This window comes from Papaver somniferum, chromosome 11 (assembly GCF_003573695.1).
Source record: "Papaver somniferum cultivar HN1 chromosome 11, ASM357369v1, whole genome shotgun sequence".
NCBI classification, from domain to species: Eukaryota; Viridiplantae; Streptophyta; class Magnoliopsida; order Ranunculales; family Papaveraceae; genus Papaver; species Papaver somniferum.
In genome coordinates, this window is record NC_039368.1 from 66685929 (window position 1) to 66707564 (window position 21636).

At 36.3% G+C, this 21636-nt stretch overlaps 1 protein-coding gene across 1 annotated transcript; it reads right to left on the reverse strand.

Annotated features, from left to right (window-relative positions):
- Positions 1-395: 395 nt before the first annotated feature.
- Positions 396-7413, reverse strand: LOC113320613 (indole-3-acetaldehyde oxidase-like). Its single transcript, XM_026568516.1, has 10 exons — positions 6899-7413; positions 4526-6226; positions 3989-4248; positions 3568-3777; positions 3236-3454; positions 1839-2804; positions 1661-1756; positions 1469-1567; positions 1189-1378; positions 396-798 (listed from the first exon to the last, which is right to left on the reverse strand). The coding sequence occupies exons 1-10, from the start codon at positions 7038-7040 to the stop codon at positions 566-568; spliced, it is 4116 nt and encodes a 1371-aa protein (XP_026424301.1). The 5' UTR covers positions 7041-7413; the 3' UTR covers positions 396-565.
- Between the last annotated feature and the right edge of the window lie 14223 nt (positions 7414-21636).

Below are 21636 nucleotides of genomic sequence, written 5' to 3' on the forward strand. Positions count from 1 at the left end.
TGTTAAATTGGCCAAAAAGTGTTGCAAATCATGAAAAAAATGTGGGAAAAAAGTTAACACTAGCATTGGATAGTTTTCTCTCCTAACAAGTGCTCCCAGTTCAACTATCAGCGAGATTGAAACGCTGAATGGTTCAGCGCTCAAAAAGTGTTTTTAACGATGAACCATTCAGCAGGGAGATAAATTTTATGATCTAATGCCTGAGATTTAAAACGCTGAACCAAACAACGCTCAGCGCTGAACCAAACAACGTTTTATAGTGGTACCAGATGACGTGGATGACCAATCTAGCTACTAGATATCTAACCCATAAGACTTAGGAGGTTGCCCTAGCTGACGTGGATGGCCAATCTAGCAGCTAGATATCTGGCCCATAGGACTTAGCCTAACACCCGTTTTGTTTGCTTATTACTAGTTTTTATTGTTAGACAATGAATAGACCCTCTGTTTTAAAGCAGAAACTACAACTAGACAAAACTGATGGATGATTTACACCGGACGTGTAAACAAGCAATGGTTGAATACTAATAACATAAAAATACATGCTAATTCGGAGATAATTCCTTCAATGTGAAGCTACTAAGCTTTTTAAGTACTTCTCGACATTATCAAGTCCGCATAGCTCCTTCACTACAGGCATGGTTGCTGGGACTTCCAGTTGGAATGTTGAATAAGATGATGCTTCTGATCCTGATTCTGACCCACTCCAAGAGAGAACCTGTTTTCTTGCTTCTTTAATGGCGTCCCTCGTTGCACAGTGAACTGAAGCAGCCATAAGTAAAGGTGGCTCACCAGAAGCTGGAAAACACGAGAACAGTAAGTCTAGCTCAACAAGCCCATAGCTAATGGATGCACAAACATCAACAGTAACATCCTACCTTAACTAACGTTGTCACTAATGATAAACGCGATGTCCTTGATCATGCATAAACCATAAATGGGCCGATATTTTACTCTACCTCAAACTTTGCAGATTACACAGAAAAATATGCAGATGACAGAAAAGACAATTTTTTTGCTCTTTAAGATGATTGGTTTATATTGAAATTCAATTTTGTAAACAGCCCACCACAAAGAGAATGCCTCCTACGACAGGCAAACCTCATCATTTTGACTGACATTCTTGCCTCTGACCGATTGGTTGTATGTTTTATCAAAAAGTTAAAAGGTTTGAGTTGAATATGGAACCTTTAGAGGACAGAACACGTTTCTTATGATGTCCACTGTTCAGTATCTCGACATTGAACTGTCTGGGGATAGTGTCAATAGTTGGGATCTTGTAGTTCCATGTTCCATCAGACACCACCAATCCTTCAGAGTTCGTCAGGTACTCCTCCAACATAAAAAACCCTACTCCCTGAACAAAAGCGCCCTCAACCTAAATGCAAAAACAATTTAAGCAAGGAAAGAAAGAAGAAAAACTCCAACGAAGTTGGATGAGAAATTAATAAGTTGCAGTTGAGCAAACCTGTCCCAAGTCAACAGCAGGGTTTAAGCTCTGGCCACAATCATAGACGATATCTGTTTGCAAGATACTGGTTTCTCCTGTGAGAAGATCAATCTCCACCTGTACGTTTAATATATGACAACAAGCATTGATTATATATATATATATAAGTGGCAAGTACAAACAAATATATTGCTGATGTCATCAACTCACCTCACTCACTGCGGCACCATAGTTCAGATAACGCATTGAACTGAAATCGGGAACATAGTAAGTACTTGCAGATAAGTTGACAGATTGGAGATGTGCCTGGAAGACAGACGTGTTGGGGTGAGAAAATAGTATATCAATATCAGACAGTTTAATCTGCAACTTACAGATATGTAGGTACCTGAACTATTAAATTATCCCATGAAAGTGGACCCATCTTCTCTAGTAACCGTTCCTTGAGTATGATCAATCTTTCAACCAACGCATGACAGCAAAAGCGAACTGCTTCACAACTTGACTCTGAGGTAGTGCTCCCAGCAGTAAATCCTCCTTGTACCAAGCTCAAGGTATCAGTCTGAATGACCCGAACCCGCTCCAAGAGATCCTTACTTCCATCACACTCTACGGGACTCAGAGAAAATGCCGCCATCTGCTTCACCTTTGTCCAAAGTCCTTGACCTAACTCAATACCTCCAACTTCAACCACCACCGATCCGTCATTGAGAATGCTCACTTTACCTGGGGTTGGTCTCAGCATCACCTCCTGAAATATGGGTACTCGGGAGATTCCTCTTTTTATCCACTTGTTAGAGGTGTTAAACTGTCTTATTTCTTCTACCCTTTGGTGGAACCTGGAAGATACAGCTAATCTATCTAAAATCAAGGGCATAGTATACTCTAGAGGTTCACCCGCACTCTCCTGATAAAATAACTTGAGGCTCTCATATGTATGTATATTTCTTTTTCTGACAGCATCTACTTCCAATGAAAGAAATGACGCTACATGCTCAACCACAGCCTCACAAATAAAGGATCCCTGCACCTCTCCTGGTGCTCTCATGGCTGTCTTACTAGAAAGATTTGTCTTACAAATCTTTATATCAAAAGATAAAGCTCCCCAGTCATACTTCTTCAGTGAACCCACCATATTATTTGGCATGATTGGGCTTATATCTTGAAACGCTCCCGCATTGATTAGTATATCAAGATGTAGAGCAGTGATCTTTCCATCAGATTTGAAGCCCACACTGTAATTGATTTTCATTGGGTGTCTTCCTCCTGCCATTATCATATCAATCTTGCGATTGAGGTAAGCTCGGACAGGACGGCGTAGTTTGTGAGCAGCAACTGCACATGCTGCTGCAACCTACACACAAGTTCTTTGATTGTGAGCTTGGTTTTACTGGTTTGAATGCAAAATGTGAAAGAATATGATTTCCAACAACGATGAAATTCTCAAGTCTAGACAAACAACTTTAGCCAAGTAAAGAAGGCCAATTTAAAATATGCATACTTCGCACGACCAAATATACAATGCAACTTATTATTTCAAGTAAGATCATAATATCTTTTGGTTCATTGTCGGACAGTTGATTCTGCAGTAAAGGTGCAGATCTTCCCAACAAAAGTAATAGAAGGATATTAGCCAGTTCAACAAACTGCCTCTTTAGGTTGAATGACCACACACCATTTGGTAGGAACTACTTATACAGCTACCAAATCAGGATGTAACTGGATGATTTTCCAAATTTGGAAAGACTAGCTTAAACGGACGGGAACAAACAAAAGGGTACTTACAGGCATCGATTTCAGGGCCTTCCCACCAAACCCGCCTCCAACTCTTCTCGTTATCACACGGACGTTATTCTCTGGAAGACCTAGGCATTTAGCAATTACAATCTGTGTGTACTCTGGGCACTGACTGGAGCTGTAAACAACCATGCAGTTATCTTCATCTGGAACTGCAAGGGCAGTTTGTGTCTCCATATAGAAGAAGTACTGAGATCCAAGTTTGATCTGAAATAATATTGAACAGTTGTGCATCAGTAAAAGATAGCATTACACACTCAAGAAACATTCTAAGTTCAACCCGAAATAGCATTTTGAAAGGTAAAATTTTTGAGAATCACCTCTGCGGAGACAATTCTGTGATCTGCATCGCTCATTCCTTTCGAAAAATCTCCTACCTGCTTTGGGTAAAGGAAAGGTGGTACCTCAAAGAAGCTGGACCTAGCAACAGCATCTTCTACTGATAAAATGGGCGGTTCAAGATTTTCAGTGTCGTACTCAACCACTGCGCCATCTGCCGCCATATCTGCATGTTTCTGCGTATCTGCAACCTACATCAACCATATAAATAACTAAGAAAAGAGAAAAATAGTAATGTTCAAAGAGTTCTGTTTGTATTTTTTAGAATATGGGCATCCAACTCAAAACCAATTGGCAATGAGTGGAGTGGCCCTAAGGATTATAAACCACAGGATCTTAGATTACCCATACAATGTGGGACTAATAATCTCAACAGTATTCTAATAAGAGAACGTGACATACCACAAAGCCAAGCATCTGGCCCGCAAATTCAGCAAGTCCATCAGCAAATAGGGGTTCAGTATCAAACACTGTCTTACTTCCTACATTTTCCCCTCCTTTAGGGACGTCTTCAAGAGAAATAACCTTAACAACTCCATCTGGTGAAGGCAGTGACTTAAGTTCTACATTCTTAATCTGTGCCAAGGGCTTTTTGCTACATATCATTGCTCCATGAAGGCAATCCTTGGGAGAAGGAATATCATCCACGTATACAGCTTCACCTACATATTTAATATTGGAGTCAAATTTCATGGGAACCACTAAACAAAAACTTAGTTCCATATTATCTTTGAATCATGAGTTCTAAAATAATAATCAAGTTAAAAATCAACATCCAAAAGAAAAGTTTTGAAAAGGATAAGAGATAAAAGGTTCAAAGGATTTATTGACAAATGCAAAAGCAAAATTAGCCAATCCATTCAACACTACACTAACTAAAAAGAGAAGGGAATGCAGACAATATTTTCAATAATATCTTTAAGTTGATATATAACGAACCAGAAGCTTGATTCTCGGCTCCAACTTTTTTAGTAGGCTGACCGACTGGATGAAACTCCCTACTGACTTCTATGACTTGCCTCCCAGAAGAGAGCAAACCCTCCTTATTGTCATGTGAACACTGATCATAACTACCGTTACATTTGGAAGCAGTAAACTCTGAAGAATTAATATATCTGGTCAATCCATCATTCGGAATTGCAGTACCAACTCTAATAAGAGGGTGAAGAAAGTCAAAGAGGAAACTGACAGCCAAGCTTGACCGGTAAGCAGGACTTGAAGTTCCCTCTTCAGGTATTATTGTGGCTCTAAGAATATTTATGGCGTCAAGCAGTACATCTTTACTAAGGGATCTACCAATTAAAGATTCCTCAACCTTTCTTGCTCTTATTGCATGCTTTGTCCCATAAGCACCAAAAGCCAACTGAAGCTTTTCTAGTACACTACAACCAGATATTTTAGAGAGTGAAACCTCGGCCAAGAAAGCAGCATTAAGGTATGACAAGGCATTCCCAAGGGGTCGTGGTGCAGCTCGGTATGTCTGAAACATCAATCCGGATTCACTCTGACAAGAAGAAATGTTCATTGAGGCCCAAAGTGGAATTCTGATACTTAATATTACAGTCTTTGAATTACAAGGTGGACTACTTAAGAACTCCTCTAATGTAACTTTTGCTCTTTTGGAGCCACTAAGTATGATGAGAGATGAACCTGCTGCAAGAAGTATAGTTGCAATATCCGAGGGAAACTGATTCCTTTGTGCCATGACCAAATTTCCTCCCAAACTCGCAGAATTGCGGACAAACTCTGATGCAACCTTCTTCATATGGTCGGAAATTTTGCTGAATACAAGATTGCCTGCTGAGTTAGGCCCTTTTTTTGCTCCTTCCTCCAAAGCTTGGATAGCATCAGAGATCGTCACAGCTGCTCCAATTTCAATCCCAGCGTCATCATTTAAGATCATTGAGAGTTCTGGAATATATTTAAGGTTGATGTAGTTGTTGCAGTAATCAACCTCCTTGTAATAGCCTGTACTCGTATTACCAACAACTAGCTTAACACTAGTGCCATTTTCAGATTCTATGGATTCCATTAAATGCTCAAGTTCCTCAATACTAAAAGGATTGTGCCAGCATTGCCCCTTTGAATCCCAGAGGATTTTGGATTTAGTTTCAGTCTTTAAGAACTCAGGAAAGGTGCAAATCTCATTGCTAGGGTTATATGAGGGTAAATTACCAATCTTTTCACTTTCGCTATCTCCCTTCTTCCATAAGGAATTCAAACCTAGATCTTCCATGTCGACATCAGCTGCAAAACTTTTGCAGGCATCAGCTATTGGACGATAACCTGTGCACCGACAAAGGTTACCTGAAATTGCCTTCTCAGCTTCTGACTTTGTGAGCTTGGAAAATCCAGGACGCAGATTTGCCGCTTGTGTTTTTTCAGCGTTAACAAGAGCAGAGAAGAGAGACATACACATGCCTGGAGTACAAAACCCACACTGAGAAGCATGGAATCCAGAGATTCTTTTGTGGATGGTGTGGAACCCGTCTTTAATGTTTCCTAGGCCTTCAGTCGTTGTAATTGAACACCCATTTATACTGGAAAGAAGTGTCAAGCATGAACTCACTGTAAAATCCTCAACCTTTTCATGCACAGGATCATACTTGGACAAAAGAACAACGCAAGCCCCACATCCACCTGCAATGGAAACGAATGGGATTATATAGACGCTTGGTGTTTCATTTCTGTTAACTAACTGAAAAGTTAGATCGTTTGGACTAAATGAATAAGAAACCCCAAACAACTGCTACTCCTGGAGAACCTAAGCTTCAAAAACAAGTACATCAAAAAGATATCAGGATTTTTGCTTGTCGACAGCATGTGGACACTCAGTAAAATTAAGATGTGTGTGTTTGCAGAAAATGAGCTTGTAAAGATAAGCTATCGTTGACACAACTGTGTTCTGTACGTGGCAAATAGAATCATAGTCCAAATAATTATTAAAAAAACAAAGAAAAGTCTGTGTATTAAGCAATAAAGCACGTAATTACTGAGACAGTGATACATATGTACATTGTTTGTTTTGTTTTCACATAAGAACTGCCTACCTCCCTTGGCCCATAAGTCTTGGCACCTGGTACCAGTGACACCACATCATTTTCACATAAGAAAGCAACAAATGATGGAATATATTAACAATCATCAATTTGAACACTCAAAACAGCTGAGATTTCTCCAAAACCAGAATCAATTTCATCTATGAAATGAAATTAACTACAGCAATACCCCCATAGAATCTTAGAAAAACATTACCAGCCAATTTCCCTAATCAATTTACAGAATCAGAAGTAGGCACATAATACTACTGACCTTCTCCACAGCTAAGCTTAGTTCCGGTGAAACGAGTCTGCGTTCGTATGAATTCAAGTAGAGTAGTAGAATGATCATAGATATTGGATATCTGAAATCTCTCACCATTAATGGCGAAAACCAATTTATTTTTCTTATCCATTTCTGAATCTGAGTATCAGTGTTATTAACACTAGAGTCGTGTTGTTTTTGAATGTAAACGGAGTGGAGTTCAGAGTCTTCAGACATCATCATCAATTGAATGGACTATAAGAGAAGAACCGACTGAGAAGATTCCACACGAAAAGTCAAAATTTGGAATTAAATTCATTCTTTATCTGAGATAAAAACAATTGCTTTTGGGTAATGAGAATTTGAGATTTATGGATTTATTCTCTCTGAGGGAAAAGGATAAGACAACCATGCCAGAGAAAAACTTGCATTTGAGGATCCAATGGCCAAGAATGGTCCATGTGAAGCAAAAGAGGAATGTAGGACTGCCAGCTTTTAAATCTGGATCTAAGAAAACATTACATTCACGGTCTGCATTTTTCTCAGACGGGGAGCATTAAGAGCTAGCACTATGGTGCTAGCTATCCTTTCCTGCACGTCAAATGTAGGGAAGGGATCGCATAAGGAAGGCAACCTTGCTCGGTGCCCTCTCATCCCTTTCCTACACAAAACGGCTACTCGTATGAATAGTGTTAAATGGGTACCGAATAGCCGTATTTTTTTTTTTTCGTTTTTATTCTATGGAAAAATATTTATCTAGGTAAAACAAGATATTTCAGAGTAAAAAAAATTACCAAATAGATAAAAGAAAGAGTTTTAGTAAAAAAAAAAAGAGTGAAAAAGGAAAGTTTTAAGGTAAAATTTTAAAAACCAGTAAAAATGTTACGGAAAAGTGCAAAAAAATACGGGTACCCGTGTGATTTCCTTCCCTACGGAACGGGTGATCAGATCTGATCAGCCTAGTAGGGAAATGGGTGTAATCATGTAGGGATATGGGAGACCATAACAGTTGGAATTTGGTGTTTTGAGGGATAGAGAGGGATATGGAATGGATATCCCTCTCCATAGTGCTAGCTCTAACACAATAGCGTGGTGCTTTTTTTTCGGGAAGCTGCTAGACTTGCCGACCTTTTCACCCATAAAATGTCCCGATAAAGAAATGAAAGTAAGAGATCTAAACTCTCTGAGTCTGACATCTGGATTGATAATAGACAGTTGTGGATCCCATTATTAGACGCGGGACAAAATTCGGAAAATCTATTCGGTCACCATATCATTTCTTTTTTTATCCCCATTTTAACTGGCTAATCTATATCCAGTTTTGATACACACCGATACGGTGTACACGAGAGGGATCTAACGATCCTTATTGCAGCGTGCTTAGCATCAGGAGGGTGGTAGGTAGATGGGGATCCCACCCCCTCTCACACGGTTCCCACCTCGGTGCATAAAATTCGGTGTATATATTATTTTTGATCTATATCAAACTCATCACGTGTGAATGAGTGAATCTGATCTAACTCAAGTATTATTAAATAGTATAATTATAAAATAAACTCATGTAAATCTTGTTAAATATGTATCAGAAGATTAGATACGAAATATAACTTGAGTAAATTTCGAGCTAGATATCAGAAAAAGTAAAAAGATAAACAATCTGCTTTTTGACTTAAATATCTCAGTCTGATTATATATATACAAGATCGTTGGGCACGCGCAATGCGCGTGCTGAAATCGGCCCACAACCCGCGTATAAACCGGTGATGACATAATGCACTGCGGAATGAACGTGTCAACAATTTATCCCGTATATCATTGTGAACGGCCAGAATTTCCTCGAGATGCATCTCGTTTTATTGTATAAGTAAAGGGCCTAACAAAAGAAATTCTTGCCTTCTCCTCTCCGTCTTCTTCTGAATTTCATCTCTATTTCTCACAAACTTTCATGTGTTACTGTAACACCTCCACCAAATTCACGTCCTTCTCTCTCACAACAGCTAACACCCAACTAATTTCTCATCGCTCCCTCTCTGTAAACTTCCATTTCCTATTCCATTTTTTGTTAATTTATAGTTTGTCTATTCCAATTTTTGTTAATTCGTAGGTTTTTATTTTTAAATTTTGGAAATGGGTGTTTGATTAATGATTGTTTACAACCCATGTTGATCTGTAGAATGGATATTTTCATAATGATTTATTGCTTGATCTCCAGAACATATGAGAATCAGAGAATCTAAAGAGTTTTCCAAACCTATCTGAAGGAAAATTAAATATAGATCAGTTACTGATATGCCCTCAAATAATTTTTCACCAAGCACAGAAATTATATGAATGTGGGGGCAAATTTGGAAAAGACTTTTTACAGCTTCAAGTATTGTTGCTAAGGGGAGTTCCCTTTATATAGTAGAATAGATATATAAGACGAGTCAAGTTACGTGTCAAAAGTTACAAAAAAAACAAATTAATAATAATAATAATAATCCGACTCGTACCTATTCAGAGCGAAGCTAAACCCAAACAAACAGTTACATTATCCAACCGACAGTCCCGTTAGACCCAATAAATAAGTAAATAAATAGTACTCCGTAAAACATATACTTTGGTAAGAACTGTCACAGTTTGACTAAGTGAGATAACGAGTTTGTATTTGTCCATGCAAGTAGCACGAAAAACATGATATTTGTTCTGGTTTTAGGACCCTTGGTACTTTCAATCTTTCACACTAAAGGTGAAATGGGCTTCAAAACGAGTGAGATTTGGAAAGGGACAGCGTACGTAATTAGAGTAGTTCTTATGGAATGAACAAATCTGGAGTTTGTTCATTTTGCTCCCAGTATGGAATGAACAAACTTGAAAAATGGGTGTTCAAATCAATAAATTTGTTGATTTGAACATTGAATCGGAACATCCAGCGCGCGTTTGTGTTAAGGACGGGCGACATTGATGAAAATTGTGGCGTCGGGAGAAATAACGCCAGCGTTTGTACCTCAGACGCGAGTTTTAACTTACAGTGCCAGAGTCCTTACTAGAAACGCCAGCGTCCGACCCAACGGCTCAATCTGAACGGCTGAGAAATCTTGTGATCCAACGGCTACATTTTTTGAAATCTATAAATACTCCTCATTTCAACTCTAAATTCGCACATTCTACACATTCTTCACTCTCAAATCATCTACAAAAATGCCTCCCAGAGTTCGTGGTGTTAAATACACTCAACAAGAGGATTTGGCTATTTGCAGAGCTTATGTTTTTCAAACACAAGATGTTGCCGCTGATGTTGCTACCGGTAGGAATGTATCACAATCAACGTTCTGGGAGAAAGTTTTTTAAATGTTCACTGCTGAAACGATGAACATTAATGGGCATGATTCTCAGGGATTGGCGCATCGTTTTAGTGTAATTAGTTGTAATGTATCGGAGTTCATCGCTCAACTAATGGAGAATCACAAAAATAAGCTCAACGGTGAAGTCGAACATGAAGTGGAATCCAGAACTCTAGCGATGTGGCCAGCATCTCACCACGGTCTTCAGTTCGAATTTCATGCTTGTTTCAACATTCTTAGGGTGCTCATCAAATACGATCCTTACATCGCCCTAGGAATTCCACCACCCGCCGAGAACTGACGCCGCCTATGTAGTAGTTGTTTTAATCTGATGTATTTCTTTTATTCTCATGTACGGTGTGGTTGTTCAATGCAGTATGTTTTTATTTATGAAATTGATGGTGTTATGTTTAATCCAGGAAAATTTTAAATTACTTGATATTGATGGTTTTAGATAATCGTAATAACACAAAATAAACAACAAATTAAATAACATAATACCATAGTGAATCGATTTGTCCTACAACTTCAATCATCCCACTCCACCAAAAAACACCTAGGACATTCCCAGAAATGCCTTCCATATGTGTCTTTTTCAGAAGAAGTCCGCGAATGCATAAAAGTCCTGCAAACGGGCTTTGAGAATGAACTGATTCTTTGTGAACAATGTTTGTATTCGTGATCTCCATATCCACAATGCTTGCAGTGTAATAACGGTTTCTTCAATTTGGCTTTAAGTTTGAAGTTTTTGCAGAGTGTTGCAATCTTTTATTCTTCTTCTTTTTTAATCTTCATAGATCATCTAGCATATGTGGTTCCTCTGGAAAATTGGGATCTTGACATTGCAAGTACCTGAGTTTTTCCGGTTGTGATTCCATCACCATTATGATGCGTGAACAACTTTTCCAGGGACACTTTGAATACATCCAAGGACATTGCATAAGATTGTGGTTATCCATGAAACATAATGGACATATTTCTTTTTCTTCCACACATAATATTTGCTTCGCTTTGCCTTTAGAAAACATGATGGATGATGAGAAAATCGGTTGGTTTGGTTTAGAATAAAACCTAGTGATGTGTTTATAATAGAAAATAGGCGTTGGTAATTCAAATGGGCGCCCAAAGGAAAGTCGCGGGCGATTTTAATACAAATGCCAATGACTAAATTTCCATTTCAACCGGCAAACTTTTCTTTCTCGACCTATAAATTTCATTCCTCCCATCTACAAAATCACATCTTCTTTTTCTTCTTTTTTCCTACATCTCTCTTCCTTTGCAGAAATGTATGTTAGAAATCGTGGTCCCAAATTTACTCAAGAAGAGGATATAACTCTATGCAAAGCATATTTCTTTCATAGGGTAATCACTGGTGTTGTTATTTCTCATGACAGTTCTTTTTGGGAGAACGTTTTTTCAATGTTCGTCTCATTGACGGGAAACCCAGGAAACCGAGATGCTCGTCGATTGCGTGCTCAGTTTCATTCTATTAGGCTTGCATTCCAGCCATCTCTTGCTCTGGTAAAATAAATCGATCGAGAAAAGTTCAGCGATGTAACTGAAGATAAAGTGATCCAAACAACTCTTGATAATTGGGAGGAAGCTCACGGTAAGCCTTTTCGTTACGAGGCGTGTTTCAGAATTTTAAAAGATGGTCCATATCAAGCACATCGTTACTGCACTCGAATGTCGCTGCCGTAATTTACAATGGAAGAAGATGTTGCTCTTGTTCGATGTTGGTTACATCGTATGGTGAGACCAATGAACAATGACAATTTCTGGAAAAGGGTATTGGGACATTTTGTAGCATCGCGGAACGAAGCCATAAGAAACAGTAAGAGCCTAGAACTAAGAATTTCATTCATCACTAATGAAGTCAAACATTATACGGAAGCATTATGGATGGTTCATCGTAGCAATTATGGATTATCCAACGAAGAATTGGAAACCATCGCTCAGACCAAGTTTACCGAAGAAAGCGGGAGAGAGTTTAGGCATTTGGAATGCTATGAACGTTACAGAGAGAATGTCGCTGGATTTGATGTAGTTTGATGTTTTTGTTGTGGTTTATTAAAATATAGTTTGATGCTATTTGCAAGTTTAATAAAATGTAATAAATTTCACTTAATCTGAAGTGGAAATCTATTTTAAAATATAAACATTTTCATTCATTGATATTACTGCCAATTCTTTTACAAGATATAAACTTATTAGACAATAATAAAAATCAAGTAAAAGTTTTGGCCTCATGTTTATCTTCATTTGACGTATTTTTCATTGAACGCGCTCTTTGACAGTTTCACCTTTGTTTTTGAATTTTTTGTTGTTAACTTTCAAAACTTGAGCTCTTCTTTGCCTTTTAGCGGAAAATTTTCTTGGAACAACTTCAAAAACTTGCACTTCCCTCTTACAATTTTCAATCTTTTTAAAACTCCCACATATCTTAGAAACAACAGCTTCAATTTTTGCATCGCAAAAAAATGTGATCGCCTTTTCAGCCATTGAGAAATAGATTTTAGAAGAGAAAATTCAAGAGAAGTGAATTTTGGTGTAAGTGAATTGTTTGAATTCGATGGTAATTTATAGAGGTAAAAAGTGAATTTTGAATTTTAAAAAAAACGTTGGAGTTTTTGCTACAAACGCCAGCGTCATATGTTAAGACGTCGCGTCGAAGCTTCGATCGGTCGCGCGCGTTTTTCCCTCGGTCGCGAGATTAGTTATCTAACGCCAAGTGCTTTACCATAGTGGAAAAACCAGTTTGGCCATCCACCTGGCTCAACAAAATTTTGCATCTGGCCATTGCCATAAGAATTGCCCTTAGCCCTTATACAAGTCATAGATAGTCATGTCATAAACCTAAAACTGGGAGTTACCTGTTGTAGATAACTCACCCCTAACTTCAAAGTGGTCTAATTTTAAACCTTAATCAAATTATAGAATGTGCGTATTATATTTGTAGCTGGTTTGAGGTTGTATACCCAATAAGAATGATTTAGACTAGAGGTTTCGGATAGTATTGTGACGCTCAACTTTGTAGAACTTAGAGAAATGGTAATGAAGGAAGAAAAGAATCTTATTAAATAAAGCATAATAGATTAGACCTTTATATAAGCATTACAGGACACAAATAACAATTTGTCAAGACGACTCATATTACCTTCTATTGTACATATTACCTTCTATTGTACACATATACAATATACATCATAACATATCGTTTAGTGACACCTCTATTATTTTCCGACAAATGTTGATAACTAATGAATCAAGGGAGTAAGTGATGGTACTGAAGTTGATGGATGCTCTGGAAGAAGAAGAAATGGTGCACCAAAAGATATCTGTTTTCGTAGCTTATAACTTTATCGACATTAAAGATATTGTATATCTTTTATTACATGTATTCCTTCTTTATTCTGTAAACAATATATTAATATACTTACATCACTCGAGTGAATTTCAGTTATCCAGTTGCAGAGAGTTTGGGTCTTGTTATCAGATATAATTATGATTCTTTAAATCGATAATCTAGATTCGATCTTTCAAATAGATTGTAATCCTATTAGTTAAGCAGTTTTATTGGAGCATCACTTGATCATGTAATTAAACATAGTTTGCTAGGTATGGAATCAATCCTAAATTAATTACAGAGTCTAGTAACAAGTTACAAAGATTATGTCTATGTCGCAATTACGATGTTCAAAAGATAAACGCACTTCGTAATTCAATATACCAAGATTTTAAAGTAACTTGTATATTCTTCCTTGACACTTTGATCATAATAAAATGATCAAGTCTCTAATACTAGAGTTTCATGCATATAATTTCTCATATTATGTTTTCAATCTAAACGACTTAACGATATAGAAATGGAAATAAGTCAAGTCTTGTATTACTAACCTCAAGTAGAAGGATGATGTCTTCGCTGATGTCGTTACGTCTTCAGAATCTTCAGGTTTTCAGAATAATACTTGTATGTCTTAACATTTCTAGACTTCCTAGTCTAACCTAACGAATTTGGATCTTCTAATCTAATCGGGCGACCTTTGAGTTTTAATATTAAAGTATGAAAACCAACCTTGACATACCAACGCTTGGCGGGTTCAACCGAGCAACGTTTAACGGTAGTTCAGATCTATTTTTAAAGCTTACATTGACTTATGATCATCCATTGTTAACAGACTATGTTCTGTGTATAATTGATCATAAGTTGGAATCAAGTTTGGTTGTGCAGGTATAGAAGAAGAAATTGAAGATTTATTATTTGTTACGTATCTTTGAGATTTAACTTCGTGCACAAAATTGATCGAATAGGATCCGACTAGATCTTGTTTATCTTTGATAGATGATTGATTAATTAGTCGTAGTAGATCAGCAAGCTATCATTTGGTGGTACTCTTCGGTATTTGAATCTGATAATTTGTAAATCTAGATCTAATTATTTCGGTAATTCAAATCGTGATTGATCCTACCCAACAAAGGAGTTTATTAGATTAAACGGAAGAGCCTTTGTTGAACTCAACATATAATCTGTGATTTACTTTTTGAGATTCGAAGAGTAGTTATCGAACAGATTAGTCCTTTACTGTTCCGGAAGACGATCCAAAGAAGTTGAGTGGTTGAAGTCTTCACAGCGGCTGAAGCAACTTAAGATAGCGAATTGTATCTTAGGATTCACGTGCATTTTCCAGATTGGTTGTAGGCATGGGGATACTGAGAAACTAAGTAACTTGGGATGGTTTAGGTGGTCTCAATTATGCGAAGTTGGTAGTAATCTTTGTATATCGTCTTAATTTTGAGAGTATTCAAATTGGATTAGATCCCGGGATTTTTCTGTATTTATGGTTTTCTCATTAACAAAATCTTATTGTGTGCTTTTACTTTACTTTATGCATTATGACTCTTTAGTTACAATTAAAGTAATTGCACTTGTACGTTAATCCAAACACTTGGGTTGATACCTATAGTTTAAGGTTTGGTTTCAGACTTGTACCATATACCAAGTGTATACCTTGTGGTTTGCTGTCTTCTTGACAATATCTGTCTATATTAGATCATGCAAGGTATCATACTTATATGTGGATATCGAAAGATTGTGGTGTACTTGGCACCCTCGTCATTTCATAACTCAAGGAAGTGATTTAAATTGAACGAAAAGACAATTCAATTGCTTTTCAAGGAATTGATTTGAAGTGACTTACATGTCAGATTTTTTAGTTGGTTCATTACACCAATTTCCGAAAGCGGATAAGCATCGACACGCCAATATAGGTGTCGTGTCCGCGTCAGACGCGCGTCGGACACAAGACGCATGTGAGACACCGATACGACGCGTCTGTAGAAATCTATACTCCATTTTACTAGTTGGGTAGTCTAGTATGTTAGGAAAATTCGTACAATAGTTAATTTTTCTACAGGTTGGCTAACCTAGGCATAAAATTGAGTTTTTTTCATCTATTTGTGTGATTAATATTTTTGATATACTATAACATTTTGATCTTCGTGTATAAAATTTATTTAATTTATATGTATATAAACGTGTCCGCGTCCTGATGATTTTGAATTTTGTCGTTACTTGTGTCTGTGTCGTCTTCATGTCCCGTGTCAGTGCTTCCCCACTTCAATACTACAACATAGGATTGTTACACTAGGAAGAGAAGACGTTTGCATAACCTGTTGCAAGAAGTAATTTAAAGTCACAATTGTCATAGTGCATTCCCTATAAATGGACTTGTCATTCACCAAACAATACGTACTGAATAACATATTTTCCTCTCTATCCACTTTCATCTCCCCTGAAATATCAGTTCATCTCATATCAAGGTTTTTGTAAGTACAACACACTTATAATGCCTTTGTATATCGTAGAAGAATATGTTTCTATAAAAAATGCTTGGGTAAATGTTGTTACTCTCCCTGAGGTTCATCGTCATTGGTTCCGTCCAATTTAGTTTGGAATCAGGTATTTGATAATTATATACAAGAATATTCATAAATATTCATCGAAGAACAAAGGAAAATATAAAAGGTAGGATTGGTGTGATAACAAAAGGAGTGAGATAATACGTACGCATCCAAAAAAAAATATATTGAACATGACAGATCTCCTCTATGGACAGTTGAAAGACTTGTAAGTGTTTTTTTTAGTGAACTTGTTGATTGTATTCATAAATAAACACTAACCTACTTTTGACTGGTTATTGTAGGAGCAATGTGCAAACATAAAATATGCTCAAGATGCCGATAGAGATTTCAAGTTTTATGAATGCTACGTAATCATAAAGGAAAACTTCCCGGAACTCAACACGATACCACCACCACCACATAATCCTCTTCAAGATGGAGACGAAGATTAACATAACTACACCAACATTACTGTTTTTGTGGTTATACCTCTTGTAAACCCTCCCGAAACCACTTGGTCGTTAGGGTCACCTAGATGTGTTAGAGCATAGCTCGGTTGAACCCACCAAGAGTTCGTATGTCAAGTTTGGTTGTCATATTTTAGTGAAGCAAAACTCATTTAAAGAGTCGCTTAATTATTTAATAGAGTCAACTTCGTATAGGTTAGCTAGAAAGTTATTAGGATATGAGACATACAAGTATTACTCGAAGACTTGAATAATGTGAAGAAATAAAGAGCTACAACGATGATATCATCCTTCCTCTTGAGGTTAGTAATATTTTGACTTGAACTGTTTCATTCCTAACGTATCTTTCAAGTCGTGCTATATTGAAAACATAATTACGAAGCTGTGAATGAGTATACTCTAGTTAGACGTAATATTAAGGAATTATAATACGAAGTATAACGCCTATATTTTGAACTTCGTATATAAGACATCGACATAATCGTATGAATGTTATTGTGATTATGTATGGGTATGGGTGAAGATTTCATCTTAGGAAACAATGTTTTACATTCATTTAAAGGAAGTACATTCATAAACTTGTTTTGTGAATTGAAAGGGAAATCGCTAGGCTTATTGGTATTGTTATCCATTGCAAATCTTTAGATTACCAATATATGTGTTTAGTATAAACGCTCATAACTTGTTTATGTATCTTGGTAAAACTAATCACAGTTCCTGACTTATGTATCAGTATGAATTTTATTAGTGAAACCAATCTTAAGTAATCACCTGAGATGGTATGATCGATATTTGTAATTGGTGTGACCAATCCTAGTCACTGGGTAACCGATCCTAAAACTTGGTGTGACCGATCACAAGAGAATGTGTAATCGATCCTTGTAGTAGGTTAACAAGTCTTAGTAATTGGTATAACCGATCCTATAACTTTCGCAACTGATCAAAGGAAATACCATGAGATTGTGGTAACCGATCCTGGTACTTAGTTAACAAAGTTTTGGAAAATATTGTGCCCGATCCTAGTAGCCACATGGAGGTAGAACCGAAACTTTTTTTGGTAGAACCGTTAAACCCATGATTGTTGATTTTATATTTGATCAATCACATAGTTCTTGGAAACCAGATAAACCGATTCTAAACTTGTTTGTGTGGTAAATCGGTTCCAAGATTGTAAATATGAAAAAGGATTTACAAAGTAAAGATGTCGACATACTTTGAACACGTGCAGTAATTCTTATCTATTATTGTTCAAAGATTTTCCTTAATAACTAAAGGAGAATCCCGGATCGAAATAAATTGAGAATCTTTTAATTAAGGTTTTTAGTTTTATATGCTTTTAATTTCCAGCAATTAAATGCATATCTTTAGAAAATAAAAAATGGTAATGTGCATTTACTAATTGAAGATTTTATATTGAGATTTCGGTCAACATTTGGGCAGAGCGTTTCCAGGAATTATGAAAACCGATTTGGGTGTTTATTGAATATCTTTGAGAATATTCAGTTTTGGGAATTCCTTGGTGTCCAAAATTCCTTGGTCTATAAATACTGAAGTTTGCATTTCGAGAAAACTAATCCTCAGAGCCAGCAAAACTATTTTGGTGTGTTTTTATTGGTGGAGCCATCTATTCGGAGAGAAAAGTACCCTAATTAGGCGAAATATCTTAGGACCACTCGTTTTAAAGACTTCTTTGTGATTGAGAAGCTCTACGAGTACCGTTGGTGGGAAACTAGATAATTGTAGTTTATTATTAGTTTTCTATTGATTTGATTGACTAACGATTGTTGGACTTTGATTGCACCTAGTTTGTTTATGCTTGAGAATCTTCTCTTCTGATATAAGATTCACTCAAACTAGATAGAAGTGTCGACGGGGATCTTTAGACTGTTTGTAGATCCAAAGACGTCTTGTGATAATCCATCGTTAATAGACGTCGTTCTGTGTATGGTTGATGACAAGAGATTCAAGTTGTTTGTGTGCAGGTGTTTATTGAAGATCTAAGAAGATTTGAAGACAAAGAAGATTTCTTATTTGAGTTCATAATCTTTGGTATGCACAAAACTTGATCGGTTGGGGATCCAACTATAATCGGTTTATATTTTGATAGATTAGATTGATTAGTTGTGTAGATCGGCATCAGTATTTAGTATATTGATCAGGTCCTATTATTGATTGCATAGTCTAAAAAATTACTTTGGTAGTTGTTGAATAGATTGATCTAAGAACCCGACAAAGTAGTTTATTGGGATAAACGGAAGAGACTTTTGTCAAACTCACATCACTTGTTTGAAAAGAGTTGTTACCGAATAAATTTGTTGTTTCTTTACTGTTTGGAATACGAACCAAGGAAATTGTTCCAAGTGCGTGACTTATTGCAAGTTGGAGGCGCAGGGAGACTGTGGGAACTAGGTGAACTATAGGTTTAGTTGCTTGGTCTCAACTATACGAAGTTGGTTTAGATTTTGTATAACGGCTTAATCCTGAGGGTATTCAATTCTTGATAAGGTCTCGGGGTTTTTCTGCATTTGCGGTTTCCTCGTTAGCAAAATTTTGTTGTGTCTTTTACTTTTCTATTTCCACAATTATAATTATTTTTATTATAATTAGAAGAAAAATACACAAACGTTAATTCCTAATTACTTGATAGCAATCCTATAGTGTTTGGTTAAGTCCGAACCTTTTATCAAGTAAACATAATTCGTTTTTGTATTCTCTCGATCTTGTACCCATAGTCAATCACAAGTTATCTTGTTGTCGTATTGTCTCGATCTCGTATCCATATACGATCACACGAAGTGTGAACCGATTAGTTGTATTGTCTCGACTCAGTCCATATACAATCACTTTCGGAGAAAGGACTTATAGGTGGAAAAGTTTTAGATTGAGGTATATTTGGGTACCCTCGTCTTTTCAATTGGTATCAGAGCAGGCAAACACGAAAAGATCTAACAATTTGTGTTTGGTGCGATCCAACCTATAAGAAAATCAAATCTAATGGTTGATTCAGTTAACATAACAGCAGGATTTGACTACTTCAAAAAATCGTGGTGGAAGACACGAATGAAGTATGTAATACTCTTATTCCTAAATGTTTTAGGAATTGGAATTATATCCATGTATGTCTTGGGTGACTTACACAATCCTTTGGATCCGATAGAGTTGTATATCATTGTTTTTGTTACTGACTGTGATAATGATACAATTCTATATGAGACAGGATGTATCTTGAAAATGCATAAGATTCCTCTCAAAAAATTTCATTACTATATGAACCATGGCTATTATGTTCTTGAAAAATCTGGAATCTTAAATATATTTTAGATGAACTACCAAAGCAGATATATGTACATTTTCATAGCAAAGACTGTCAATGTATCGCTATACAGGACGCGATTTTGGAAAATGTGTAATCCTACAAGGAATGAGTTTTCAGTTAATAATTCTATTAACAATGGATTGCTTCATACACCTCACAACTGTTTTAATGAAGAAAGTGATCTTTTGATTACAGGGTTTATGATTCTAATGGTATTTTTAACAAATATCATATTTTGTTCAAATTTATCTCTGCATACTTTAATAGAAAATTCTTGAATGAATTTCAAATGTTGTTATCATCTCTTGGTAATAATAGAGTAAACAGATCTTTGGACAGAAGCATAAAATCAATCTGTAATAAAGATCCAGACCATGAAAAACCGATTTTCCAAAAGAAAGACCTAGATATAAAATCCGAATTATTTCCCCACAATCCTTGGTTTCCGATTTTGATAGAATTTCCTAAAGCTAGTTATTTCAGGATTTTGATATTTATTCTTCCTATAAAAGATAACCTCTTGCTATGTTTACAAACATATTGGAGAAGATTGATCGAAACCGTAACTAGGGTTTATCATATTTTCACGAGTATGAGGAAGAGGAAATCCAGTGGGACGTCATCTGATGATCAGGTCAGATGGGATGATATTGATAGGATTAGATTCCCTAACAGTATTGATTATAAGCATGAATGCACTCGTTTTGTTGACAGCTCATGTTTTAGGAAATACGAAACTCTCAAGGGAATGGAATTTACCACTGAAAAGAAATTCGATCCAGATGTCCAAGATAAGGATTATGTGAAGTTTGTTCAAGATCAGAACTGAGGAAAACTTTTTGATTTTGAAAAACATTCACCTGATATGGTAAGACTTTTTTATCCAAATATTCATAATGTTGATCATAAAAATCTTACCTTTGTTACTTTTGTTGGTCAAGGACTCTACTATGTTGATCGTAAGACAATTTCTATTGAGTACAATGTGGAATGTAATCACTTGATTACTAAAATTGAAATTGAGCACAATACCATTTCAACAAGTATCATTGGAAAAACGATCGATTGGGAAAATAGTAGATTACCAACAAAAGATATACCTTTTCATCTAAGGGTATTCAGTAAACTTTCTTTAGCAACTCTATTTGCAAGTACAAGAGATAAGTCAGTTTGGGATAAGGTTTTTGCAGATTTCGTCTATTTTCTGTTAAAAGAAGATTCTCAAATCGATCTATGTGGAATCATTTTCAGCCAGATGATCAAGATATCTGATTCCATTTTATCTCCAGAAATCAAGAGACACCTCGGCTTTCCATGTATAATTACCAAAATATGTGAACTTATCGCAGGAAATGACTTTGATGACATAAAGAGCATTAATGCTATCTCTAAAAAGACTATATGTAAAATGATTGGCGGACAAACCTGCAATAAAATTATTAAAAGAATTTCACCAAATTCCAACAACAAGTCTCTTCTAGTTCATCTTGAAAATCTTGGTAAACATTTTGACTGTTTTCGGAAACAGATAGCATTTGCTCCTCGAAAAGACCCAGAAACTCTTAAATGTATTCTAAACATTGAATCAGAGTTTTGGAACCAAGAATCTGAAATATAAGAAGATCGTTGAAAGGCACTTGGTGACGAAGAATGTTCCTCACAATAAGTCTTCAAAATCAAAGAGAATAGACATCAATTTTTGATTTCTTTCGATAATTTTATAAGGTCTATTATGAATAA